Below are 27,354 nucleotides of genomic sequence, written 5' to 3' on the forward strand. Positions count from 1 at the left end.
TATTAGGCATACATGTTGCCTGCTTGGACCATGTTGATCATATATTATTTTATGCTGGCACTCCAGAGCCTCAGAGATGAATCAAACCAAGGCATCCAAGTCTGGGTGTGGAGCACACATCCAGTGGTCACAAGACCTTTCCTTTTTTAAACTGCAGTTGCTGTCTCTGTTCTCACTTCTTTGGCTGGTCATTGCTTCAGGAAACAGAAGATCCATCCTCCGGTCTTAATTCCTGTGTTAATTACGCTGCCTACTGGAGCACCACAGGGCAGGACAAATCATAGAATCACAGAGTATCCTGAGCTGGAAGGGACCCACAAGGATCCTCAAGTCCCAACTCCAGGCACCACACAGGTCTACCCAAAAATTCAGACCATGTGACTAAGTGCAGAGTCCAAATGCTTCTTGCACTCCAACAGGCCTGGGGCAGTGACTGTCCCTGGGGAGCCTGTTCCAGTGTGTGACCACCCACTTGGTGAAGAGCCTCTTCCTGATGTCCAGCCTAAACCTTCCCTGCCTCAGCTTGACACCATTCCCTCAGGTCCTGTCACTGGTCACTAAAGAGAACAGATCGGCGCCTGCCCCTCCACTCCCCCTCGTGAGGAAGCTGCAGGCCGCCATGAGGTCTCCCCTCAGCCTCCTCTTCTCCAGGCTGAACAGGCCCAGTGCCCTCAGCCGCTCCTTGTACGTCATCCCCTCTAGACTCTTCACCATCTTTGTAGCCCTTCTCTGGACACCCTCCAGTAGTTTCACGTCCTTTTTGTACTGTGGTGCCCAGAACTGCACACAGTGCTCGAGGTGAGGCCACACCAGCAGAGCAGAGCGGGACAATCACTAAATTTGGAGATGGAGACGTGGGCAAGGCAGCTGAGAGGTGTGCTAATTCAGTACGTACACACTGGAGCAGGGATTTCCAAGCTCTAATGCAGGAACTAACACTTACCTTCAGAACTACATTTACATTGAGTTTTTTTTACTTCTTCTTCTTAGGCAGTAGAGAGCCTTTAGATTTTGGAAATTGTTTGAACTACTGTTATAGGCCAGTGAACTGCTGCGGTTGTAGTTACCAAGGCCTGGCAGAAACCACACAGCTGGAGGTCAGGGATAAAAGGGTGAAAAACCCTCAATGATAAAAAAATACCAACCAGGAGCAAAACCAAAAGCATTTATTCCCCTGACATGCAAGAACACACCTGAGCCGCTACATCAAAGTAAGACCTCTGATGATTATTAAGGGAAGGGAAGGCCATGGCTACAAAAAACGGTAGGAACAAAAAGCCTGAGTTGCTTTTCTGAAGAAAGAAATGTTCTGCATATCCCTATGGTTAGCTGGACAATGCATCTGGGCAGATTTGTTTTCCCTAAAATGTATGTACCACTCCAAAACAAAACAAAATAAAAAACCTCACTTTTGATTGAAAAATGGTTTACAAGTTGGGAAAACCAAAGCATTTTCTTTAAAAAAATAAACACAACTTTTTGCTTTTTTTTTTTTTTTTGTAAAACACATTTCTAGGGATTTTTTTACTTGGTCGATGCTACACATTCCCATCAGAAGATATTTTTACTCGTCTTACTGGTTAGTTTTCAAGACTAGATCAAATACCTCCAATTTTTCTGCCAACCAAAACTTCCCACCTTTCTAACTCCTCACTTTCTTTTCACCTCTATTTCACCGCTTTTCTAATACCATCTGTGCTATTCATCAGTGTTTAATTCAATCTTTGCCAGCATTCTACATCCCTTACAATCTTGGGCTAGGCCAAACTCTGGTTACAGAAACGGTTTTGGCAGTACTAACTCTTGATTTCTATGCACACGTAGTTAAATTCGTCTGGAAAGAAAATCTTATGTTTTCACAGTAACTACCTACAATGATAAAAGAGAAACAAAAAAGGGGAATAAAAGGGGAAAAAGAGACAAGGCATAAGTAGGGTAAATATGAACGAGGAAGAGCGCATCAAGAAAAACAAAAGGAAATAAAGGCATGGGTCATGTAACTGGTCAGAGAGGGAGATAGCATGTAAGACACCTAAGAGAGTTTATATATATATCACTTCATCTTTCAACAAAGTAATAATAATTAAGATGAGATCTTCTTAGAGAAGACTGCATTCATTTTTGCTTCTTTCAGTGAGTTTGCTACAAGTCAATGTCTGATTTTTTTTTTTTTCAAAAATTGTTCCTGATTGTGCAAATGCAAATAAAGACATGGAGTAATTTCTGCTTGCTTTGTAGTCTTTGTGTGTGCAAGCAGTACCTCCTTATATATAGCTAGAGGCTAGGGGAAAGCCGGTGTGGAGTGTTGCCAAAAGGGCTTGCTCGTTACCAGATTTTTAAAAAAATATTGTTTTTTTAAATACCACTGATTTTAAGTCTTGAGAAAAAAAAAATACTCATTTTGTTGACTTTTTCTTTTTTTCAGAATTACAAAAAAAAACACACCACAACAAACACAGTTTAATGGCTAGTTATGTGAGGATACTTTGTAACACCTTTCTATAAACATTTTTTGATTTATTACTCTTTATGTTCTCCAGGTTAGTGTTCAGCTCTGCTTATTTTGAATAGCTTGTATAGCTGCCTTTGTCCTTTGCTAAAATAAAGAGGGATGTTCACACTAGGGCAAAATTAAGAAAATCATGCAGTGGCTCTATAGTTTTTAGCTACTATTATGCACAAGGGTGTGTGATATCAGTCCGTGTGGACCGATAAAATCGTGGTGCCTGAGTAAAATCCGTATGTACGCTGTGGTCTGAACTCTGCAGTGAAAGTTGGAGGGAGCCTTTCACCGCTGGGGACGTGACAGGAAGCAGAAGCTGCTCTGGCTTGGATCTGTAATGAAGTTAGCTCCAATTCATCTAGCTCGTCTTACTGGTAGGGGGAGGCACTGTGAAAGCAATTATTAGGAGACAGAGCTGAGAACATCACTGAGCTCAGCATACTAAGCTTTTGAGCTTTTGTGATTTTATTAGATACGTGGATGAGGTCACCTTTAAAAATAGCTGAGAGGAAGAGAAAGGAGAAAAGATGTGGGTTGCCTAAAGTTGTGCTGCTAAAGAAATCATGGAGCCTCTTGCTAATACATGGTGGTTCATTTTGGGCTGCTATTTTCGTTATTCTTAAAGATATGCTGAGAAATTGAGATTCCTCTCTTCCATTTTGTTTACCTGAAAATTCTTGAGGAGTAAATCAGAATCATTTTTGTAAATGCAGCCTCTAGTCCTGGAAATTCATAAGGAATCACTGCAGTTTTTTTGGTCTTTTTGGTCTTGGGTGACCAAAGAGAAATTCTGTTTTATGCCTGCATTTTAAGGCCAGAAGCATGAGCAATTATTTAGTTTGACATTCTCCATTCACAGGTCTCGTCTGAAGTCATATTCATGGAGGCTCCGTTTGATAACTGGCTGCTGTCTCATCTGCTTGCTCAGTACTGAGTAATAAAATGCCTCGAGCTTATTCCTATGCATTTTTTCTAATGTCAAGGTAATTAATATGAATTTTCTTTAGCAAATACCGTCTAAAACTGCTTGATTATTGATCTTTCTCTTAGAGCTGTAACTCTAGTTCAGATTGTATTTTAGACTGTAATTTAGAATCGGTGGTATCTTTCTATTCCTGTGTTCGATATATAAAAGCTTCTGTATGAAATCGTCACACTTGAAGGGGCATCAAGGTTCACGTAGTGCATCTTCCTGTTCCCAGGCAGGAACATGCAGAGATACATCACTTCTGACAGATACTTGTCTCATGTTTTCTTAAAGGTTGCAGACAATGCTAAGATTACAACACCTCCCCAGAAAAACTGTAAAGACGTTTCCCAGTGTTGGATCTGAATTTGCCTTGCCACAGTTTAAACCTGTTCCTTCTCATTTCATGCACCACAGACACGGAAAACACATTATTTCCATCTGTTCTGCAACAGCCTTTCTATGTGCTTGAAGATTTGCTCCATCTTTTCTCATAGGTCATACGTTTTGTGTCTTGTTCCTTCCTCGCATTCTCACTTTCCCCTTGCTGTTATCAGTAGCTTCATTAGCACATGTGCCTGTTGTTATTCTTAATGTTATTTTATTTTTGCCTCAAGTACTTGGAGTTAGAATCTTCACAGGGAACAACTCCTGGATAGTGAATCATCAAAACTTGTTTTTATAATTTAGCTGGATTATTCTATTCATACTGGTAAAGACACAGGATTTCTAAAGCCAATACATCAAGAATTTTTGCCAAGTCATTGGAATTTAAATAATTTATTTAAATGCTGATTTCAGTATTTATATAAATACTGATTTCAGTTTTCAGCTCCCCAGTGTAAAAGTGCTCTCCACCTGGAAAGCGGGTAGGTATCAGTTTTGTTTGCCTCTGGTTTCTGGATGTCACAGTGGATGATTTTTGTGCAGGTGTCATTCCTTCCAGTGAAGGAATCTATATCATCTATCTATATCTGTATCTGTATCTGTATCTGTATCTGTATCTGTATCTATATCTATATCTATATCTATATCTATATCATCTATATCTATATCTATATCTAATCTACATCTATATCTACCTATTTATATATACATAATAGATATAGATATCTCATCTCTGTATCTTGTCTTCCGGAAAGATTTAGCTTTGAATTAGCTAGAAGACTGGCGCTACAGGCTGCCGGAGGGTTTGCCTGGCTTGCCTCTAGCAGGTAGCTCTTGTTGTGTGCTGGTACTCACTTCCATGCCCTGTTTTCAACAGCGAAACTTCAGTGCTTTCTGCCATGCAGACCTCAACCATTTCCTCTCACCTCATTGCAGAGCAGAATCCTGGTAACTGAGGTCAGAAGGGACCCCTGGATGTCTCTAGTCCAGCCTCCTGCTCAAAGCAAGGCTACCTGCAGTTAGATCAGCTCATGCCGGGCTTTCTCTAGTCAAGTTTTGAATAACTACAGGGATGGAGTTTCCACACCCTGGAAGCTGCTTCTTCTGGGCAACCTGTCCCCATTGCTCTCCCTGTGGCTTTTCATTTCCCACATCCACTCAGAAGTTCCTTGCAGCGACTTGAGTCTTCACTGCATGTCTCCGAGGAGTATCTGGTCCCATCTCCTCTGCAGCTCCCCATTAGGTAAGTTAGGCAGCAAACATGCTTCCTCAGCCTGCTCTTTTCCAGGCTGAACTAACCCAGCTTTCTCAGCCTCTCCTTTTATCTCACGGGCTCCAGCCCCTCAGCCATCCTCATCCTGTGCTGGACTGGCTCTAGATGGCCGAGAAGTCACTCGTTCTGCAGGGCCCAGGACAGGATGCAGCGCTCTAGAAGCGGCCTCACAAATGGGAAGCATCCCTTCCCTTGCCCTGCTGGCCGCACTCTAGCACTGAGCACACGAGGCAGCAGGGCTTCAACGTGGCTGAGCTAAAGTTTCTGTGCTGAGCTAAAGTTTCTGTACTGACCTGAAGTTTCAGTACTGACCTAAAAGTTTTATACTTTTTTCCCCTTTTGCTTCAGGCTGTTCCAACGAGTTTTCTTCAGAAGTAGTATTTTTGCCTAGTCACCACGCAGGCAGCTTTATCTAGAGCTTTATCCCTCTCTGTAGTCCTTTGCACTCCTTTGTGCTACCAGCACCATATGCTTCCCCTGTCTTTAAACAAATGGGAACTAATGGCTGTGCTGGAAATTGATCTGTGTACAGGCTTGTGTTGTATAAAGCCTGTTTAAAGGAATAACTCTCTGCAGATCTCATTTTCTTCTATGTGTCAACATTGTGTCAACATTATTAACTGAATATTCAGATCGTTTGCAGCATTCCTCCCATCACTGTATTAATACCTCTTGCAGAAGTGAAAAGCGGAGGCTTCATTGTACTGTGGTTGGCAAACTCTTCTACTCTTTATTTTGGGAGCTCAACTGGCTGCTGCAGAGGGGCAGTTTCCGCTCCGTCTGAGCACATCATGTGCTGGTTAAATACCTCAATCATGAACATATGTTACAGGAAATGCAGTCGTAGCACATAGCTTTTTTTTTTTTTTTTTTTTTTTGTTATTCTTAGAGTTATGACTAAAGGGCAGTGTCAAAGTTCATGGTCTAAAAGTGAAGAGTCCTTGACAGTCATCCTTTTTTTTTTTCTTTTTAGGTCCTTTAACTTGAAACACTACTCTTCTTGGCTTTAAATGGTAACTTAAAGCTGTAATTTACAGTAAACAATTAAATACCTTTGTTGAAGCTAAATTAGCTTATGAGAGACAGATTCTAGTGTTTACAAAGCTAATAAAAGAATATTATTTGACTATAAAAAGTTAAATTCTTTCAAAGTTTCTTTGTGTATTTTCTTCTGAGTTATTATTTCCACCATTTGGAAGAGGAAGCTAAATTATATCCAGCTTTGTAGTCCAGCAGGCTTGACATGTCATCAGTACTTTTTTCCCTTTTTATTAGTTTATTTTGTTGTAAAATATGAATATGTATATTTCAGATAGAACTATACAGTTTAATACATACAGCTCTAAAGCATATTTTAAAATAAAGCAAATAATCTGCCTTGTACTTTGCAAATTAAAACATACAAACAGAGTATTAAATAAAAGGGCCTGGGGTCCAAACTTTTATCTTATTGTATGGAATAGTAGCTCTTCCTCAAACAGTCCTGCTGTGTCTTTTTGAGGATTAAAAGCCCTTTCCATGCAAATAAGACTATCCAACTTTGTCACACAATACATAATTATGTTTAATTACTGCTATAGAAGATCTGCTGTTATAGTTGTTTAGGCAAAGATCCCATGGTATTTAATAGGGACTGAATAAAAATCGTGGCGTCAATATGTAGTTACTATGAAGCCAAACGTGCTATGGACTGGTTCTGTGTATTGGTTAAATAAACTTATATGGTGTAGGACTATTTGATCCATAATTCTCACTGGCTGGAGGCTTCTAAGGCTTAAACTTTTGAAGAAACTGGGATACTAGCAGAAAGAGCATAGATAAAGATCTCAAATAATTGCAGAACTCATTGCTTTATTATTTTCATTTATATTTTATGTATGCAGAAAAATTAGCTCTGGTCCAAACGCAGTGTTGCATCTGTTGAATGAATAGTTCATTGCAGCTTCTGTATAAAAAACAACCTTTATTTAGATCAATATTAAAAATCCTGAGAGATTCAGAACAATTTTCCCTGGACATGAGTTATTTCTTCATGAATTAAAATCAAGAGGAGAGAATGACGAAGGAAAATCCCTATAAAGTTCCCCCTGGAGTTTTCTCCACAGTCTTTTAATTTGGGAAAAATGAAGCTTGTATTCAACAGGATGGGGGAAGGAGTCTGGAAAACATATGGTCTTCTTGTGTCAGTGCTTCTCTGGTTGTTTTGCACTCCCTCCATACCCAATTGAGTCTCTGAATCCATTCTCCATAGGGCAGGAAAGTGCAATGGTGTCTGGCGGGGTATGATGCATCTTCTGTAGCAAAAGTGAAGCATCCTTTTCCGATGGGTGCAAAGTGCAGGCTCTGAGGGGAGCTCCCCTGCTGGAGCTGGTGAACGGTCCAATTCCACTTTTAAGGGGATAGCAACAGTGGGCAGTGTCTCTGAGTTTTCATTTGTCATTTCAGAGAGTTATTAATGACCTTCCTTTCTTCCTATGGAGACAGGCTGAGAGAGCTGGGGACGTTCAGCCTGGAGAGGAGAAGACTCTGGGGAGACCCCACTGTGACCTTTCAATACTTAAAGGGGTCTTATAAAAAAGATGGAGAAGGACTCTACTCGGGTAAATAATGATAGGACAAGAGGGAATGGCCTTGAGCTAAAAGAGGGTAGATTTAGACTAGACATTAGGAGGAAATTCTTCACTGTAAGGGTAGCGAGGCCCTGAAACAGGTTGCCAAGAGAAGTTGTGGATGCTTGTGGTGCAGGGAAAGTTAACTCCATCCCAGGCAGACCCAGTTCAATGCCCCATCCCTGGAGGTGTTCAAGGCCAGCCTGGATGGGGCCTTGGCCAACCTGGTCTGGTGGGTGGCATCCCTGCCTATGGCAGGAGGGTTGGAACTGGGTGATCTTTAAGGTCCCTTCCAACCCAAACCATTCTATGATTCTATGACAGGAAACAGTGATGTTTGCCTTTTTCTCTTGAAATATTTTACGTATGTGTGGAAGATGTTCAAAAGACTTATTTTTAAGTTGGTTTGAGCAAAGGGAGTGCAGTCATACAGGCATGACAGTGGCTGATTGCATTTATCTCCTAGCTGGTCTGGAAAATAAGCCAAGCTTAAAGCTGAACTGCTGAACAGCTCTAATGTCAAGAGCAAAAAGTTGGAATTGGTGCAGAGGAGCCCACTTGTGAACAATCTGCTTTCTGGTGGCTAAGCCTCATTTGTTTTGTATTGGTGGAGTTGTCTGAGCTTGAAATCTCAGGTGGAGCAGTCCTGGTGAAACCCTGTCCCCTGTGTGTGTAGTCATGCTAGACAGATTTCGATGGTCAACTCCACAGCTTGGGAAGTTACACTAAAGAAACTAAGAGTGCTAGCTTTTAAATATTACTCATCTATGAGTTTGATGGAAGGGATTATTCTTGTCAGTAGAAGTTGCAAACAGAAGTTCCCACAGATTAATCTGATGTGCTGCAATGTCTTTTGAAAAAGAGATAATATGCAATTTCATACTTTATGATTGAAGCATTACTTTCCCTTTCTTTTACACTGAAATCTAGGAGAACAAAAAGAGCCAGACACTGAGTGTTTTTTGAATATTTTGTCAGTCCTTTCTCATGTAAAACTCTCAAGTTACGTTCTGAGAGTTTGCTTGAGAATGGACTTCAGTGTTTGCCTTCTCTATCACCTAATTAAACAGGCCTGTTTTTGAGAAGTATTTTATCGGTAGGCACAAACAAATATGCTGGAGTGTAATGATGTTACAATAGTCATTACTGGTCCAGACAGTCTTATGAGTTTGGATAGAAGAAAATGACGTGAAAGCAACATGGATTTGAACCACAAGGATTCCACAAGGATTCCAATACTCAATTTCAACCTTTTTTTTTTTTAACCCCCCCCCCCCTTTTTTTTTTGGAGGCTTTGCCTCATTTCCTACTATATATTTGCAAGGTTAAATAGTTAGATCAAGTTATTTTGGTGGTGTTATTTCTGCACAGTGGCATTAAGCCATGACATTCAATCCACAGCAGTAGAGCCAAATAACATTTGAGAACCTCTGTGTGCATTATTTATGTCAGACATCAAAGTGGGAGGCTCACATTTAGGTCTGACCCCACCCTTGTTATTAAGTTTAAAGGCGATGGCAGTGCTGTTGTGAGTTACACATCAGCGATAAACTGGTTACAAAACATATCTGAATATGGAAACACCTCAGATTGTCTCGGTGTGATTAGATGGTGAATGTAATTTACATGTTGAAGAGTGGAGAAGTTCTTCCTTGTACTAACAAGCATACATAAAACAATGTCTCTAGCAGGTTTCCTTCCCTTAATGTCCTTTGCTTCTTAAGTTATTGTTTTATACACTTCCTAGTCCCAAATTAGTGCAGGTAGTACTGATTTAGCGCTATTTAGTATTGATGTAGTGATTGCTCATGTTTTTTTTTCTGACCGACATACATAATGAGAAGCTTTTCATTTCTGAACTGAACAGTTATGGACTTGTTTTGCTATTGAACTGAATATGCAAATAATTATGAGGAAAATAGGCAGCGCTCCCAGAAAACCTCTGGTTTCCAAGTCTCGTCCAATTAGTAAAGAAGGAAGCTTTCTTACACAGCTTTTATCACGGCCCGTTTCACTGATCAGATAGTGATTATGAGCAGAGATGAGACTGAATACTCTTCAGATCGGAAAGCAATTATAGAGTCAATCCATTATAGCAATTACCGATTAATGTAATATAGCCATCGCATGTAGTCATCGCAGGTAATATGCTGAAAATAAACAGAGATCTCCAGTGCTCTGGAAGTGCCCTAGAAAATCCAAGGTAAACACTGAAAAGCTTATTTTGCTTAATTTAAAAGCAGATTTTATCTTACCTTTGCGATGTGTTTCCCTTTTGCAGCTATATCTGATAAGGAGCTGGAATATGCCTGCTGGAAACTAGATGAGTGATGCGGAAGCAATGACTGCAGAGCTGTCTTTCAAAATACGCTTTACATAAATGTCGAAACTCTCCATTGGGAGCTTAGGAAACATCAGCACCGGAAAAGGAGACAAAAATTTCAGGCAATCTTCAGCCCAGGGTTCTTACAAGGTTTTATTATCCAGTTCCTGTGCTTAAAAGCAAGAATATCCCATTACTTTGTCGGAAGCGGGAGGCTTTATACGAGGCCACTGAGTGATGGAGGCCTGACTCATTCCTTGCAAGGGTCATTTTCATGTGGGGCAATAGCTTCACCTGAAATACGCCAGGAGAAATTAAGTGAAGGCAGACCTAACAGATGGTTAATCGCTAAGAGATGACATTACCTAAGCTTGAGAACTCTAGGAAATCCAGCTTGATGGTGACTCTTATTTCTCCTCTCCGAGCAGCTGTGATGTGACTCTGTGTATACACCTTGGCTTTTATAAATTTATAGATCTTCAGGATTCAAGGCCTCTGGAAGATCTTATTTACGAAGATGCTTGTCATGTGATTACTGGTTAATCAGGACACACTTTGTAGGTTTATTTGGCTAAAGTTAAAAGCACTAAAAATGCTAATTGCTGCAAACAGGGCTATAAAAGGCAAGGAACAATACACAATTTCTTTAACATTGGGAGCTCAAAGAGAAAAAGGCAAAGGGCTGAGCTGAATAACCATCTCCATAATCCATCTCCATCAGGTGACTGCAGTATTCACCTGCATGAAAGAGAGCAGCCAGAGGTGCGTGGAGCTTGTGAGGAGAAGCAGAAGGGCAGGGGGCAGCTCCCTCAGGCGGCCCTCCGCCCACCTCCTGGTCCTGGTAGCAGCACCACTGCAAGCCCTTTAGTCTGGGTAGGTAAAGGTTTGGTAAGCTAGGTGGGTCTTCAGCGAGACTTTTGCTGGAACAGTTCATTTTGTGCTTGGCTTCTTTGAAAAGGAGCACTTGGAGAATGTGTTACTGCTGGCTCAGAGGGGCAGAACCAAGTCTGAAGTGAACCAGCGGTGATACAAAGGTCTGCAACCTAAATGGATGTAATATAAGATCATGAGGGCTGAAAGGGTGCAGGTGCTAACTGTAAGGCAAATGGTGACATTCGTTATCTGCAACATTTATTGACTGTAACATATATTGGCAGATCATTAAACGGCTTCTTTCACCTTGACACTTCAATACCAACTGCATGCGAAATGTACGTAGTCAACAAATCGTACTGTAGGACTAAAAATAAAAACTCCATAACCTCACGTGGTCTGCTGCAAAAATAGTCCAGGGAGCACTTAAAAGCTTGATCGAGCTGATAGCCGCTCTCGCCGAGCCTTGCTGCGTGCCACACGCGGGCTGTGGCCAGGAGCCAAAGGGAGCAGGCTCCCAAAGCCCTCCCTGCCCGTACCAGCAGTGCAACCCCTGCACCCAAAAAACAGAAGGAGGGAGCAGGCAGGCGGTGACACTTGCTGTGCCATGTGGAGACGGTGATTTCCCATGTAAATAGGGAGTAATCCAGTTTTCTGGTTGTATCAGATGTACTGGGATCAACGTGTGGAAATGTTATCACACACGTGCTGACTGGAGAGTTGCTCATTTTGTTGCTGCTGACCAACGCAGTGACCCAGAACCTCTAGCATCTCGCTGTTCTCCTCCCCTCTCCTGTCCTATGTGCTGCCTTTCCACCCTCCTGTACTTCAGAAACTTCTGGAAAAATGCCTGCCTACTGCCCGGGCCTTTGGAGTCAAGGAGGGGACAGGCTATTGGCACCACTAGCAGGACCCTACTTCGCTCTGGTAGGGACTGCATTTTTAAAAGCAAACTGGCAGAGATCTGTGGCAAACTTTCATGGGGCTGGAAAATATTTACGGAAAAGGACACTACAAAATACGTGCAAGGGTCACCATGCGTGGCTTCCAACCCAGTGGCCCTGTACCTCAGAGAAGAGGATTTTCTTCCATTAACCTAGTTTACCAAGTGAATTTTCCATGCAGCGCTGAACGAGTGTCATTAGCATTCACTCGGAGTGAAGGAATGGCTTTGACTGTGGTTCTGCTTATTTGACTCCTCACACTAAACAGTATCCATCATGATGAATGCTTGGCCCACTTTGATTCTGGTAGGCAAAGCACAAATTCTGCTGGGTGATTTCTGCTGAGGAGCAGAGCCTGGGCAAAGCCCAGTCCCTGCTACTGCAGTCGAGTCGTATAATCACTTTAGTCCTCTCGTTGCACTTCTTTCTAAAAATGGCTGGGTGACTCGCCCCACTACTTCTTATTAGCACTGAAGTATTTTATGGCTAGAAGAATCGAGCCTTTTTCTGATTTCCAGCATAAATTTATTCAGGACCTCTTTGTATATTCATTTGTTTTTGTGCTAGCATTGTCCTTAAGCTTAAATAGCCCTGGTCTATCTGTGATATTTACTCACTGATGTATTTATAGACAGCAATCCTATCCCCTTTCTCAGGCTTTGTTTTGCCAGGCTAAACAAGCCAGGCTCTCAGAAGATCACTGTCACTCTTCTAATGACTCTGTTCCAGTGTGATTTAATTTTTCCTGAATGTGGTTGTCCAAGTCTCTGTGCTGTACTCCAAATGAAGTTTTACCGATGAGTCTGCAAAACTCTTACCCTTACTCTGCCCAAAACTCTCCGTCAGGTATATCCTACAATCCTCTTTTTCTGGACGGTCATGTCAGTGCTCTGTAGTAAGAGTTCAGAGCAAAAGTTTTAGGGCTCACTGTTTAAAAACGTCACAGATTCATCAACTTCAAGGCAGCCGTGACAACTGCTACCAGCTGGGGATCTGCATCTGATATTTCAGCCTGCAGGACACAGCTTTCTCTGTGACTGGCCTGAAACTGCAGAGGCACTGCCAAATTCCCTTCCCCCAACACCTTCCCCAGGGGAACCACTGATTTGCTTCCGCCCAGCCTGTGTTGTTAAAAAAGCACTTACTCCATCTCATGCTAACAAAACGCAGGGCAAATTTTGGTAAATACTGTCCATTCAGAATGCACACATTAAAAAAAAAAAATCAAAACCTTGACTCCTTTTTTGGTTTAAATTCAAGCCCTTTTCAATCATTTCTAGCCATTTTGATTTCTAGACATTCAATCCCCGTCCTTCATTTCTTCCTCAGTCCTCATTACGTGTGAATAAAATACTTCCAAAATGGCAATTAAAATAGATTTCTTTCCACAGAGAGAGCTCTTGTGTGACTGCACCGCTGACTATTGTCCTTCTTCATTTCTTCCTTTCTCAGGTCTATCCTTCATCTTCTATCATGCGTGATTTAGACTAAGCCCTCAGTTGCGAGGACCGTCATTTTATATTCATCTCTGCCTGAAGTGGAGATACTTATTATTGGTTCCTGAAAGAATAAGGAATATAACAGATCAATGCCATTATCCTGAATTGCACTTAGAGGACAAAGGTAGTGTAGCTGTTGAATTGATGGTCTCAGGAGCACGGAAGCAGAGCTACATTTGGGGCTATCACAGGCTTGCCAGAGGACTCTGCGGGTATTTCCATCTAAAGATCACAGCCAGGATAAAAGCTACAAAAGCACCAATGACCGTGATAAAGCTTATAACACAGAGAGTTGTCTTAATTGCCCTGTAAAATGAAACAGACCTTAAAAAAAAAAACTTCTGACTGTTAAGACCAAGACCGCTCAGGCTCTGCGCTCAGCACAGTGTGTACCATGAAACCCACTGGGGATGCCCAGTCTGCCTGGCCACCTGTCCTGGAGCTGAGCACCATGGTCCCGAGCATCAGGGTGCCTGTGTCGCGTTGCCAAACACGCGCTCCAAGAGTCCCCTGTCTGTGCTTCTGCACCAGCACTGTAACTGCACTCCCTATGGTACTCATTCGTTTATGCTTGGTTGACAAGCTCTCGGCACCAGAAATTTTGCATCTGCCTATATAAATACTTTGGCACCTCGAAGATAATTAAAGATATTGGGTATAAAGTTATCCAAATATAACCGTGTCTCTGTTGTTGGTCTATTTTTTTCCCCCACTCATATCTTCTATCCATTTTTCTCTTCAAGTTTATTTTATTTTATTGATCCATTTGTATTTATTTCCTTCCTCTCTCTCTGTCTTCCTTGTACTCACTAGAAAACAAGGCACAGCTTAGTCCAGAGGAAAGCATACTCTCTTGCTGCCCTCCTCACTAAGATTAATGCTTTTGGAGAAGAGAAGCCGAGGCTGACCGAGCCTATGCTTGCTGCAGGTTCCTGTCCTGCCTTAGCTACTAAAGTCATCTCTCCGAGAGGAGACAGGCAGACAGCTCTCCAAGTGCCTGCCCTCGCTTTGTCAGAAGCAGCAGCCTCCTATTCGCAATGGGAGCGCAGAAAACGTGACCACGTGGCTTCATCCATGTAGAGGGGTCCTCTACTCTGTATTTCTCCGTCTTCACCTGTGCTGGTACTGTGAGGCTGGCGGGTCTGCCTTCTGAGGTCTCCAACTCCATCTCTGGCATACAGATGCATGTGTGACAGCAGGTAACTGCGAGAGCCCTAGCTCCCCTGCCAGCTGGAGGTACTTCAGGGCACTTTTGAAAGGTAGGTTCAACCAGACGTGGAAACATACCTCTGAGTTTAAAACAAGTGTTACTTTGTTGGGGTGAGGCTTTTACTTTAAGGGTTGGAAAACTCCATAGGGCAAATCTACAGAGACAGTTACCTACTGCACAGGAATCCCAGGACAGTGATTGATCCAGTAAGACCCCTACATAGCTAATTACAGTCTGCCAAGGTGATTTCTATCCAAGCCGGACTGATATTTAATTAGTCTCCTCCCCATTGAAATGTTGACCTTGGTTTGGCACAGGGAAAGCAGAGAATTGTGTATCTGGCCAGAGCACCTCATTGCTGCTCCAGGAGCTGACAGACGAGGTATTAATAGCTGGAAATGAAAAATGGAAAATGGGAGTCCAAAATGGAGCAGGAGCTTTCTCTACCTGCTATTTCCTTCCTCTCCTTTTCTCCCTTCCCTGAAAACTGTTGCTCGCAGGCTGAAAGATGGAATAAAACATGCAGGAGTACAATTGCCTTTTCATCACTTTCAGCTTGGGGTAAATACTCAGGACAACTCAGCCTATACTGCAGAATACAGGAGGTATCTCCAGCATCAACTTTTCATCAAATTGAAAATTGGCAATTTATTCCCGCTGTTTTGTCTTTCAATCACTAGCTAATCCATGGCAGAAATTTACCTTCTACCTTGTGACTGCCTGGTTTCTTTAGTAACTTTCTGTGAGACAAAAGCTTGCGAAAGTCCAAAGAAATTATCAACTGTTGAATCTTTATTTGCTGAAAACGACGTGCTGCTAGATCTACAAGATCTCTGCCAAATCTGGCTAACGTATGTCTTCATCTCTTTCAAAGAGGGGTCCAGATCTTCATATTAAACTAAACTAAACTAGAACTAAAACTAAAAATATAAAAATCTCTTTGTGTAAAGAGAGTTTCCTGAAAGTTTCCTGAACCTACTACATATGTGCTCTGTATCTATTCTTTATGAGTCAATACCAAAATGACTGTTTCATCTTTGTGTATATTTAAAAATGTTTTATAGAAAAAGGTAGTTAAAATCATGCCTTTTGATGTCTTCATAAAGGTTTTAGGTTGCTTAAATATTACCATATGGGGTTCCCAAATACAGGGCATCATCAGCTTATGAATGGTTTAGAAGCAAAAGTGGGACCGAAGTCAGGACGTAAAATAATCTGAACAGCTTTGATGGTGAAAGAAAAAAGAGAAAGGAGAGAAAACTGGTCATAATAACATGCCTCATCCTTCGTGTTACTTCAAAACCTTCCCCCCCCATATAGCTTGCGCTCACGGGATGAGGTGGATGCAGAATATCAGTCAGTCCTAGCAGCTTTTGGTACAAACAGGACCGAGACTGGCAGGAGGAAAGCACAGAACAGGCAAGCAGTGTGGAAGGACGGATCACGGTAAGCACCTTCCAGGGGGAAGCCTGAAAGGAAAAGAAGCTGGGAAGAGACTGGCATGTTCCTCAATCTTTTGGGCACCTCCACCCAGATTTGGAAAGATTTGGAGGCTGCTCCCCTGCCTTGGGGAACTCTTGGACGTGGTAAAGCCATCAGTGCTGCTTTCTGAGCACAAGAAGTAGGTGGGCTTGTCTTCTCCGTAGCTATCTGGTAGGCAGCTGTTGCTCCAACGATGCATCAAAAAGGCAAAGCGGGAAAACAAAAGTCTCAGATGGTTGATGCTGAGAAATGTTGGAAGAGATATTGCACCTCAGGTGTCAGAGTTTAAGAAAATCCGCCTGTATTATGGATTAGGGTTGGCTTATCTCATCCTGGGTCCAAAGGCACCACTGCCCTTTGGCAGATTTGATTACAGTTGGGGGATCATGGAGCCATTTGGGCTGGAAGGGATCTTAAGGATGACCCAGTTCCAACCCCTCTGGGCAGGGGTGCCGCCCACCAGAGCAGGTTGCTCAAGGCCCCATCCAACCTGGCCTCGAACACCTCCAGGGATGGGGCACCCACAGCCCCTCCGGGCAGCCTGCGCCAGCGCCTCACCGCCCTGAGAGCGAGGAATCCCTCCCAGCGCCCGACCCAAACCCGCCCTCTTTCACCCGAAAACCTCCCCCGGAGGCGGCCGGGCTCTCCCCCCGGCCCTTGCGCGCCCGCGGAGGCGGCTCGGTGAGGGGCGGCCGCTGGGGGGCAGCCTCCGCCCGGCCCTGGCGGAGCCTCCGCGGGCGCGCAAGCCCGTGATGTCAGGGGGCGGGCAGGAGGCGGCTCTGCGGTTGCATGTGTGTGTGTGTGTGTGTGTGTGTGTGTGCGAGCGTGTGTGACACGGGGTGGCGGTGTGACGGCGGGGCGTCGTCATCTGCATTCACATGGGGGAGGCGGGGGCCTCCGCTTGAAGCCCCCCCCCTAAAAATCATCCCCCCCATCATCATCATCATCATCATCATCTCCGCGGCCATGACTTCGGCCGAGCAGACCGTTACGTGGCTGATCGCCCTGGGCGTGCTGGAGTCGCCCAAGAAGACGGTGGCCGACCCCGAGGCTTTCCTGCAGTCCTCCCTGAAGGACGGCGTGGTGCTCTGCCGCCTCCTCGAGCGCCTGCTGCCGGGCTCCATCGAGAAAGTAAGCGGCTCCTCGGCATGGCGGGGACGGGGAACGGGCTGGAGAGGGGGGGGGCTGCACCGGCTTTGTGCGGCCGGGGGCGGCGGCGAGGCGCGGGGGGGCACGGCGGCGGCCTCCGCCGCCGCCGTGCCCCCCGCGCCTCGCCGCCGCCCACGGGGGACCCGAAGGTTGGGTGCTGAGTTTCCCCGTGGGGACGCCGAAGAACCCCCCCCAAAACCCCCCAACCCTCCCCGCCCACCCCCCGCTTTCCCAATGATAATAGCAACCCCCAATTAAATTCCACGGCGTCTCTCCAAAATAACGCCGCGCGACGCGGGCTGGTTTAAGGCGTTTTCTTTTTTTTTGTTTTTTGTTTTTTTCTTTTCGGTGGGCTGGCGCACCTGGGAGGCCCGGTGGGGAAAGTTTCCCCGCGGGGATGAGCGAAGGTCACGCGCCGTGCTGGTGGCCAAGTGCGGGGTGGAGGGGGGGTGTCAACTTTTTTGGCTTTCGTGGCTTCTTCAAGTCGCCCGCCGAGCCACGAAGTTTGGGAGCCACCACTCCGAGTTTGGTAGGGCGCCGAGCTCGGCTTGCCACGCACGGGAGTTGTCGCTGCTTTGCGCTGCGCCATGACACAGAGGTCCGGGACTGGAGTCCCTTGGGCTCAGTGGGGTCATTCCTGTCCCCGTGAGCAAACTGGGGACATAGAAACCACCCAGGACCACCACCAACACGACTGGAGCCGTGAGAGCTCCTGCACGAGCAGCATGAGGCCCACCGCGGGTGACGGGCAGAGCTGCCCGGGATGGCCGCCACCACCTTTCCCCTCCAGTTGCCACGTGCGTGTTGGAGCTGAAAACGCTGCGCGCCCGCTCCAAGGCTTTAGGTGCTGAGCTGCGGGGCAGGGAGAGGCTTTGGGGAAAGGCCTTCCTCTTCTGGAGGTGTCGGCCAGCATGGTGGGACAGTGACCTGAGCTTGTCATGAGGAACAGGCTCTACAGCAGGCTTGAAAATAAACACGAGCGTGACAGAAATAAGTGCTGGAAGAGTGTTTCTCAACTTCACGTGCTTTTCTCTGTACGGTGTAGCTAGGAGTGGCTCTGCTGATGTGAATGAGAGGCTCTCTCTTGTTTCCACCTCAGAGCAGCCAACACCTCAGATGTTGGGGTCCCTTCCCGACCCCAAGTCCAGGGGAGGCTTTGCAGAGGGGCAGAGCTGCCTGCAGCCTACCCCATGCCCAGCGCAGCGCACCGGGAGCTGTCCGTGGGGTGTTGGGATCTGTCCTGTGCACGTGGGTGTGGACCTGGTGGTGTGGGGACAGGAGGTCTGGCAGCAGGTGGTGGTGGGTGGGCTGGGACCGCTGGGAGAGGCGAGGAAGAAGAGCTGCTGTGGGAGGAAGGCTGCTGCTTCTCTGCCAGGCAGGGCATGGGGTGGGCAACTGCCCGAGGTCCCATGCTGGTCTGAGGTCCCTTTCTCCTCTGGCTTCAGTTTAGTCTGGGGGGAAATCACTTTTTCTGCCCCTTTTTCTTCTTTTTTGAAGGGTTCTCTATTTCTTTGCTTATTTGTTTTGTGAGGGGGTCCCAACTTTTTTTTTGTGGGTCTTTCACACTGCACTTTCTAACTCACAGATGCATCTGAAGGACTCATGAACTCATTTTCCAATCCAACTTTGTGAATATTTTCTCTGTAGCTTCAGAGTGTATACCACGCAGGCTGGCAGCAAGAAAGTGGTATAAGTCTGAAGGAGGTATAACTCTGAGATATTTCCATAATACTTTTTCTCTTTTTTTTTTCTTCTGCGTTGCTAATAAAACATAAAATTTGCATCCTTCCCTGAATTCGGTTATTTTTTTTCCATGCCTTTTTTGCTACTGCTGTTATTTATGCATTATTTTTATCCTGCGAGCATTTTATATATGAGCCCTTTTATTCCCTGTTTGTCGCGAAAGCTGACACTTCAAATTGGGCTTTTTTTCAGGTTTAAACAATACACAGTTTGGCCCACAGATGTAGGCTGATTCAGCTCTCAAACTCATTTAAGATCGGAACTTTCTATAAATACCTGACATCAGCAGACACTTTGAAGACTGACAGAGCTCGCTTTCCTGTAAATACAAAGTAGCAACTAAAACCAAAAAGAACCTTAAAAAAATATACAAATTAAAAATAAGCAGGAATGTTTATCAGTTTCTTGAAGATGTTTTCTAGAAAATGCTTTAAATACATTTCTTTCCTTCCAAAACTGTTTAGAAAGAGGACTCGATATGTGTAGGAATGTAATAATACATTTTTTGGCATTTTGTGCTTTTAAAGCCTCTGGGTACCCTGCGAGTAATTAGTAGAAGAATTTTAATAAATAAAGGTTGTTTGACCATAAAAGGAATAAAGCACTTGAAGGTCAAAGAACAGATTTTTCTTCAGTCGATAAAAACAAATTGGTGGGTTTGAAGGCTGGATAGTGTGTTCTTCCTTTAGATTGCTTTGTATTTGTGTGCCGTCTTTGCACAGAATAACTTCTTGTCAGGAAGTTTTGGCTACGTTTGCTTACGTGACAGTCATCTGTCTTGATCAACAGCAGAAGACAGATATTAAATTGATCTGATTCCAGGAACTGTGAATGAAAACACGTTGGAAAGTGATGTTAGTATGAATTGTGTCTCTCACTTTTGGGCTGCTGTTGGACATCCCTGTGCTTCCTTTGCGTTTCGAGGGAGGACGTGCCGAGGTAAAACAGAACAGCTGGGCTGGGCGGTGTGATGGTACTGCCGAGCAACCTTCACCTGGGGAATAGGATAAGGGAAAGGAACAAAAGGGAGAGCAGTTACCGAACCCAGCACCCTCTGCCCAAATCCAGCGGTGTCTCAGCTCTTGTAAGTTCTTGAGGAGTCGCACTAAAATCATCGTTTGAATGAAGCCAAGGTTTCGAGTTACAGCTTCTCGCCCCCGTGCTGTAAAACTGAGTGGCTTGGAGGGTCGGGGAGAGGATCGCTGTGGAGGTATCGCAGCGCGATACTGCTCGCTGCGTAGATGCTTTTCATTGCAGAGATCATTCTCCAAATAAATCCCTCCATTGCAGACCCGTTTGACCCACTTTTGACATTGTAAATAGAGATTAAAACTGGAGCAGGAATTTTCCTTGTCATATTAGACTTCGCGCTCCATTAAGTTTCGTTTGTACTTTCATTTTTTCGGCCGGTTGTTCGACCGATAAGCGTTTCTTTGAGGACAGCTCCATTCGCCTGAAGAAGAAAACAGGGAAGACGCCTCAGGGGAAGGAGTCCCGGCTCTCGGCGTCAGCCCGGCCTCGACCACTGCGTCCAGGGGCTGATATCTGTGGCACGTGGGGAGCCTGGCCTGGGGAAAGCAAGGAACATGCTTTCTCGCTGGAGGAGGCTCAGCGTGCGGTTGGAACATGAGTCGGTCCTCCGCGTGGAGGACTGGGCTCCGGTGTTGGTGTTTGGTTATTTGTTGGCACCGTGACAGGATTGGTGGGAGGTTTGACTTAGCGGTTGAGGTCTTTGGCGAAAAAAGGCATTCTGGGTTTTAATTGAGGAAGAAAAGGCTCCTAAGGCAAAAGGATCGCTCTACGTGAGTCCCCAAAAGGAGGGCCCAGGCTGCCGTGTGTGGTGGCCATCTTGTCAGCCTTAGGACAGGTGCAAGCACCAAGTGAAGGCAGGCCTCACTCGTCTCTGGTTTCACATGGATGTCTCAGGGCCGAGTACTTCTGTCGTGGTGACGAGGACTGACCTGACCATGGTGTTTCAGGCATTGCAAAGAAAGGGAAGGTGCTTGGGAGCCAGCGTTAATAACGAGCAGTGCTTTTGCAGCCAGGTGCCTTTGTGGAGAGCACGGGCCAAAAGCCTGTCCTCGCTGAAATCCGCAGGGAAGGTGCTGCCGCAGCAGGCCAGCCTAGGACTAGACCAGGGAGACATGAAGCTAAATCTGCATTTCAGTGTGCATATGCTCTCTCCCCCGGGCAACAGTCCTCACGTAGAGCCTCCCGAGGAGATTATTTGTGCTTCTGGCAAGAATAATCCCCGCCGGGCAGCTGTGCCTGCGGGCAGGCTGCAGTGTGGCCGGTGTGCGTGCGGAGGGTGCTGCTGCAGGGTGGAGGAGCCGCGAGGGCGAGCCCAGCTCCTGGGGAAGGTTAGCCCAGGTGAGAGCACTAAAACGCCTTTTTTTCTAAATAGGGCTCATTCTCGTAAGCGCTACTGTGAGCTTCCTCGTGGGATCATTTGGTCGTGTTACGGAGTTGTCATTGACCACGCTGTCAGTCACCACGTTACTCCTGTTGCCTTGCGACCGCAGGAGTACAAGAGAGTCACTGATGGAGAGCGCTGCTGCTTTTTGCATTTATTCACTGGCTTTGTAATTGTGGTGGCTGTGATGTTGTCCAGAGAAACACAGTATTCTGAGGAAGCAGAGGACCTGTGTCTGTATTTGGTGTCCCCTTCTCCTTCAAAACTCAGACCCTGTTAATGCCGAAGGGTCTAGACTGAGTTAAATAAGGGAATGCCAGACCCAGAGAAGAGGGGGAAATTTGTGAAATTATTTGTGAGGAACTCATTTTTGTGAGAAAAATACAGAGAGTGTAGTTTTGCCAGCCTCACTCTCTCTAACATCCTTTCCACAGTCCCTAGAAGATGTGTTCTTTCTAGGTCTGTGTGTAATATGGACAACAGAAGAGGCGATACCTTAGCCCTCGGGTACCCAGACCATCCTCCGAGCACCACATCTCTGTGGGGAAAAGGAGGAGCTTTGGGGTGCCATCAGTGCTCTCCCTCTGGTTAATACAGCGTGCTAGGGGGCAGAGTGCACAGCATCGTTCAGGTGATGATGCCTACGATTGTAAAGCTTTGGAAAAACTGCAAGTCTGGCCTTAAATTTAAGTTTATAAATTATATATGTATGTATATATGTATTTAAAATCTGCCTTTGAACCACTGAGGGGAATTGAATATACATCTTTCTTAAATAGCAATTTTCATTTGTTGCTGCCCAATGTTTGTGATGTGAGCAGATGGAACCTTACCAAGTTTCAGGCATGACAGGGCTTGCAAAAATACTGTGAGCTGGCAGCATGGAAGGGACATCAGTCTTGCGCTCTGCCTGGACTTTGCCTTGGCTGGCTGAGCCTTACTGCCCGGTATTTAGCCATTGTGGCAGTCTGTGCTCTCCCTCATCATGCCATGTGGAGCAAAGTGATGCTCTCCCCACATCACTTCCTATAATGCAGCCGCAGCCATCACCCACTACTGGTGCAGGTGATGAACTGAGAAGTTCCCCTGGCTCTGTTCCTCCCTGCAGACCTTGTGGGCAGAGTCCCCTCTTGGCCCACAAAACACTGTTTAGGTCTAGGAGCATTCAGCTCTAGGAGCATTTGGGTTTCCATTTTCCTGCTCTACAGCAAGCACCATAGGAAAATGCTGGCAGCTTGCCCGGGGTAGGGTCTCCACTGTAGGGTTTTTGTAGGCCCGTGGAGTATTTTCACACATGCGGAGGGGAAAAAAGCCGTAAAGTCCTACGCCCCCAGCTGATGCAGCTGTGCTGACAGAGCAGTGCTTTAGTTGGCTCCGTCGATGTCACTGGGGGAAGTGGTACGGTTAGACTGGCAGAGGAATTCCCTCTCTGGCATATGTTACATCCACACGGAGGAGCGATGCCAGCACCGCTAGCAGCAGAGCTCTTCCAGTGTAAACAAACCCTGAGTGATTGGACTCCTGCAGCCCGAGCTCACGCTGCATCCGAACAGCGGCACTGCCTGCTGCACCGGGGGCACTGCCGGGTGCCGTGAGAGGGGGTGCAAGACCCCTGCTTGCCAGCCTCCCTGCACGGGGGAATGCTGCAAACAGAGCTCCCAAATTACCCCTTCAGCTGGGTTCTCGTCAGCTGCTGCCCTAACGCTGGTGGCAGCTGGAGCAGCACGTCATCGTGCTTTGCCCACTCCAGCTTCAGGGAATGCTCTGTGTCCTGCGTCGTTCCTGGAACCCAGCAGCCCCAGGCTGGTAAAGTCACAGGGGGCTACGACAGCTGCCTGCTAGATGGCGTCACCTTTTTCTTTAAATAGACAGGAAAATAAGAAAAAAAAGGGGGGGTGGGGGGGAGGCTAGGAATTTTTGGAAATGGTGGAAATATTACTTGTGCAGTTGTAGCTAGACCTCATGTGTGCCTGTGTGTGATGCTTTATGCATTTATGCATTCTCACATGCACGTGTGTCAGCAGACTCAGCCTGATCTAGTTCACAAGGTGGGCCTACAGGTGGATTGTAATTGCAGTTGCAAAGGCAACTTGCAGTCTTGTGTTTGCTAAGTTTTACATGCTTGGCATTCTCACCGCTGTCTTACTGGGTTTTGTTTGTTTGTTTGCCTTTTTTGTGTGTGTGAAATATAAAAATATAATGGAAACTTCTGAAAACGAAACTGTAGCATCTGGAACACCGTGACGCCCTTAACTTACTTTGTTTGTATCTTAGGGAGTGATCAAATACCTGTCTCATGGGAGTCTGTTTATAGATTTTGATGGGAATTTGATCAGGTTCCAAGGAAGGTAACAAAAATCCAGTGCTTCCACTGCAAAGAATATACTGTTTTCCTGAGCATTGTTTAATGCAGGTGGAAATCTGAAAGGATGATCTCAAACAGCTGTATCAGTCTCACAGTATCATTTCCGCAAGGCAGTTTAAAGAGAAAAGTGGCTCTAGGTGTTGTGTAAGACTCAGAGAACCAGTTTATCAAGGCTGCCACAGAAGCGGTTGGCATTTTAAGAGGACTGTAAATTTCCTTCCCAAACTTGCCAGCGTTAGCTGAACTGGGTGTTTTGAGGGCTGTTTCAAATAAAGGGGCATTTCTGAACATGTGCAGAAGAAGAACTTGGAGCTAAAGAAGTCTTCAGTCGACCAAAGCGCTCCTGTTCCAGCTGCCCTAACCGGGTGGAAATCGAGAGATCAGGGAGCCGTGGCTGGTGAGTTGGTACGGCCCATTGGGCAGTAAAGGAAGGGTGGTAGGCTCCTGATGAGTGGGATAAGGTTGCAGGGCAGAAAAGTAGGGTTAAACACGGGATTGGAATTGCTGGTTTGAAAGGTGGCTTGATTCTTGGTTTACTTCCATCTGGGTATCCTTCTCAGCATACAAGAAATTTAGGTTGTATTTTAAGGCACCTACCTCTCGGGTGTGTGCAGAGCCCTGGTAAGTTTTCTGAGTGAGCGCTGCAAATTTAGAAATTTGGTCACTGGAGTTTGTGGCCTGTGAGAGTCTGTTATTGGATCCGGCTCTTACTGTCTACACTGTGTCTGCTGCTGGGTTTTCAGAGCATGGGTTTCCTTGTGCCAGAATGCAGGTTTGTAGCACGCAGTAGCTGCTATGCTGCTCATTATTGAAAAGTTTGTGGGTAGCAGGTTTTATAGGTTTGGAAAAATCAGTACTAAAGAGCCACAGTACAGCAGAAACAAACTCATTGTGAGATCTGGTGCTCCATCAAGATGCCTAAAGCCCAGAATGTGTCTTTCTAAGAATCTTGCTCCGTGTTTTCAGTTTAACTGTAGAATCCTGCTAGTGCCACCTCACTTCACCAGCAGGACCTGCAGTCTGTGAAGTGGCTGGGCTCGAGTGCGGGATGCTCCTCAGTCACAGGCATGAGCGATGCGACCCTAAAAGTGCAGCTGCACCTTCTGCTGGGACTGCTCGGCTGTCCTCGGTGTCCACTTGTCAGTGTCTTAGGCAGATACAGTGCAAACAAGACCTCAGGCAGAATGAACAGGAAAAATGATTGGCACGTTGTGACAGAGGACAGTACCCTCGTCCATAACACGTTCCCTTATGACTTCATTCTTCTGTAATGCTTTTTAAAGTGCAGGACTGCCTCTTTACAGGATCTTTTCCGTAGCGTGCCTGCTTGGAGGCCGAGTCTTTGAACTTTGGACTCAGGAAGCCACGCTCCTGGCACAGAACATTTTGAAGTGTCTGCTGGACGCACCTGCTAGTTGGCAGGTACCTCTTCTGTTCGCTGGTAGTTCTGCTTTCTTGTAACTGAGACGGTATTCCTTCGTACTGAACCGTGTTGTACATATTGTGTGTCATGCTACATAAATGATTGAATGACAGCAAGCTTCCTACATAGAAGTTTAAAAAAAATCAGTCTCGTCCTACTGCCTTCACTCCAGTTTGTTTGAAAGACCTCTCTCACTTTGGCCCATTTTGCTCATCAGATGAATGCAAATGAACAGCTGATTTTCCATACATACAAGCAGAAGACATCAGCAGCTATTAATTTATAGAGTTCAGTCTTTGCAATCGAAGGGATATCTTTTTGTGTTTTAAACTCATTTATTGCTATATATTCCTCACTTATTTTCTTGGCATACTTCCATTGTCCAAAAGGTAGCCTTTTTCTTTCTTCCTAAGACAGCCCCTGTCATACCTTTTCTCAATAATTCTTGTCTCTGCTTTGCCCTTCTTTATGCATTTGTTGTTGTTGATTAAAATCATAGAGTTAAACTGAATCAAAACAGAGGTAATTTTAGCTGGGCGCCATCTATTTGTATCACGTTTTCTGCCATCCAGAGAAGATGGAGAACAATGTAGTCCACTTCTTGACAGCTGCGGTGCCTCGCATGCATGTCCTCGTTGAACTATCCATAATTTCTAGAACTATTCCCCGAGAGATTAGGTCTTAATCAGAACCTGTCCCTGAACCACGAAGCAGTGGTTTAGGCTGTTGCTGCCGCTCTGTGCATTACCTTCGCTCATCGCGCTGAATTCCTCTGTGGAGCCCCGGTCCCTAATTAAGAATCTGTCAGGTCCCTCTGGAAGTCCTGTCTTTCCTAATTACAGTTATTCTTTTTTATTTGTATTACTGTAGCACGTAGAGGTTCCAGTTGGACACTGAGGCTTCTTTGTACTGCGGGTGGTATAGGCTTGTAGTAAGATGACAGCCCCTGCTAATGAACTGACATCGTTGGGCTGTGACAGCAAGAGGAGGAAGCAAATACCGGGCGAGGAAAGCGTGTAACCTCTTCTTGTCATTGGCTTTATGTACATGCACTCTTCTTTCTGTTAAGCTAAGTAGTGTTGGAGTATGACCCTCTTTGGTTTTGGTTTGTTTATTTATCCTGGCTTTCTGAACGTGTTTGCTTTCTTTTGGGCAGACTAATCCTTGCCTGCCTGTGCTCTGCTTGCGTTTATGCTGCGTTACAATGTGAATAGTCTGTGGGCTATAAATGCTACCTGTGTAGCTGCCTATAAGGGGATCAAATGTCTGCTACCACAGGTGTAATTTTAATACTGACTTGGCCCACACAATTGTACTGGGAGTTTTGGTCAGAGGTTCTGAGTGTGCCGCTCAGGTCATCGTGCTTCTTAGTAGAAGATTGCTGGAGTCATATTGAGGTTTCCCAGTTAAATAATCTAATGGATTTGCTTCTTTTTATGGGATCATTAGCACTTCACATTTCCAGCAGGATACAAGTGCTGTGATATTTTTAGATTCTTTACCCATATGCTTCTGTCTCCCATTGGATAAAAATGCCACTGTACCCATAGAGCTAAGAAAATGTAGCCTGCTTGTGTCATCCCCCTGTACTGCTCAAGTCCATTACCCTCCCTTGTTTTGACAGAGAAAAAAAAAAACCACAATTTTAAAAGATTTATCGTATCTTATTCTATTCTTTTTGAGGGAAGATGATTTTTAACTGGAAACATGCATTTGAGTTCTGGTAGGACTGAGATTTCATGGACATATCTGGCATGTTTGGCCTTTGTTTTTTTTTTTTTTTTCTTATTGTTTCTTTAATAGGAAGGTTTTGCCCTCTAAATCAGGTGTCCTTCCTAATCCCTTTTTTGACCTATTCCCTGGTACTGTGAAATCTTCTATGCGGTATGTGCAGTCTCTTCTGAGGTAGTAGTTCACATATCTGGGTTTCTTGCAGTTACTGAATTTGGTGCTTAACTTATTAAGGACTTTGGGAATAAGGAGTGTTAAGTTGACACACCTGACTGTATTATGAAGCAAGAAGTTGTTTCTTTTAAGAGAAATCTAGATTTACAGTGATTTCATGATAGAGATTATTCTTGCTTGGAGATTATGGGTAATTTTAAGCTTAAGAATGAAGAGGCCTTGATGAAGTAGAAGCAACCAAGAAATAGCGGGTGCTAAAAAAAGGGATGAGGCAATATGACCTATA

At 45.1% G+C, this 27,354-nt stretch overlaps 1 protein-coding gene and 1 long non-coding RNA gene across 5 annotated transcripts in view; both read left to right on the forward strand.

Moving 5' to 3' along the window:
- Positions 1-1,706: 1,706 nt before the first annotated feature.
- Positions 1,707-11,328, forward strand: LOC136788047 (uncharacterized). Its single transcript, XR_010827056.1, has 2 exons — positions 1,707-3,486; positions 10,021-11,328. It is a non-coding gene; the product is annotated as an uncharacterized lncRNA (long non-coding RNA).
- Positions 11,329-16,874: 5,546 nt separating this feature from the next.
- Positions 16,875-27,354, forward strand: part of ARHGEF7 (Rho guanine nucleotide exchange factor 7) — a 120,629-nt gene continuing 110,149 nt past the window's right edge. For 2 of the 4 annotated variants that reach the window (XM_066985651.1, XM_048080779.2), the window contains exon 1: positions 16,875-17,201. In XM_066985651.1, the coding sequence (XP_066841752.1) occupies positions 17,037-17,201 (165 nt within the window). In that variant the 5' untranslated portion in view covers positions 16,875-17,036. The remainder of the gene's footprint in view (positions 17,202-27,354) is intronic. The other 2 variants (XM_066985667.1, XM_066985660.1) reach the window with 2 other exon arrangements.

Source organism: Anser cygnoides, chromosome 1 (genome assembly GCF_040182565.1).
Source record: "Anser cygnoides isolate HZ-2024a breed goose chromosome 1, Taihu_goose_T2T_genome, whole genome shotgun sequence".
NCBI classification, from domain to species: Eukaryota; Metazoa; Chordata; class Aves; order Anseriformes; family Anatidae; genus Anser; species Anser cygnoides.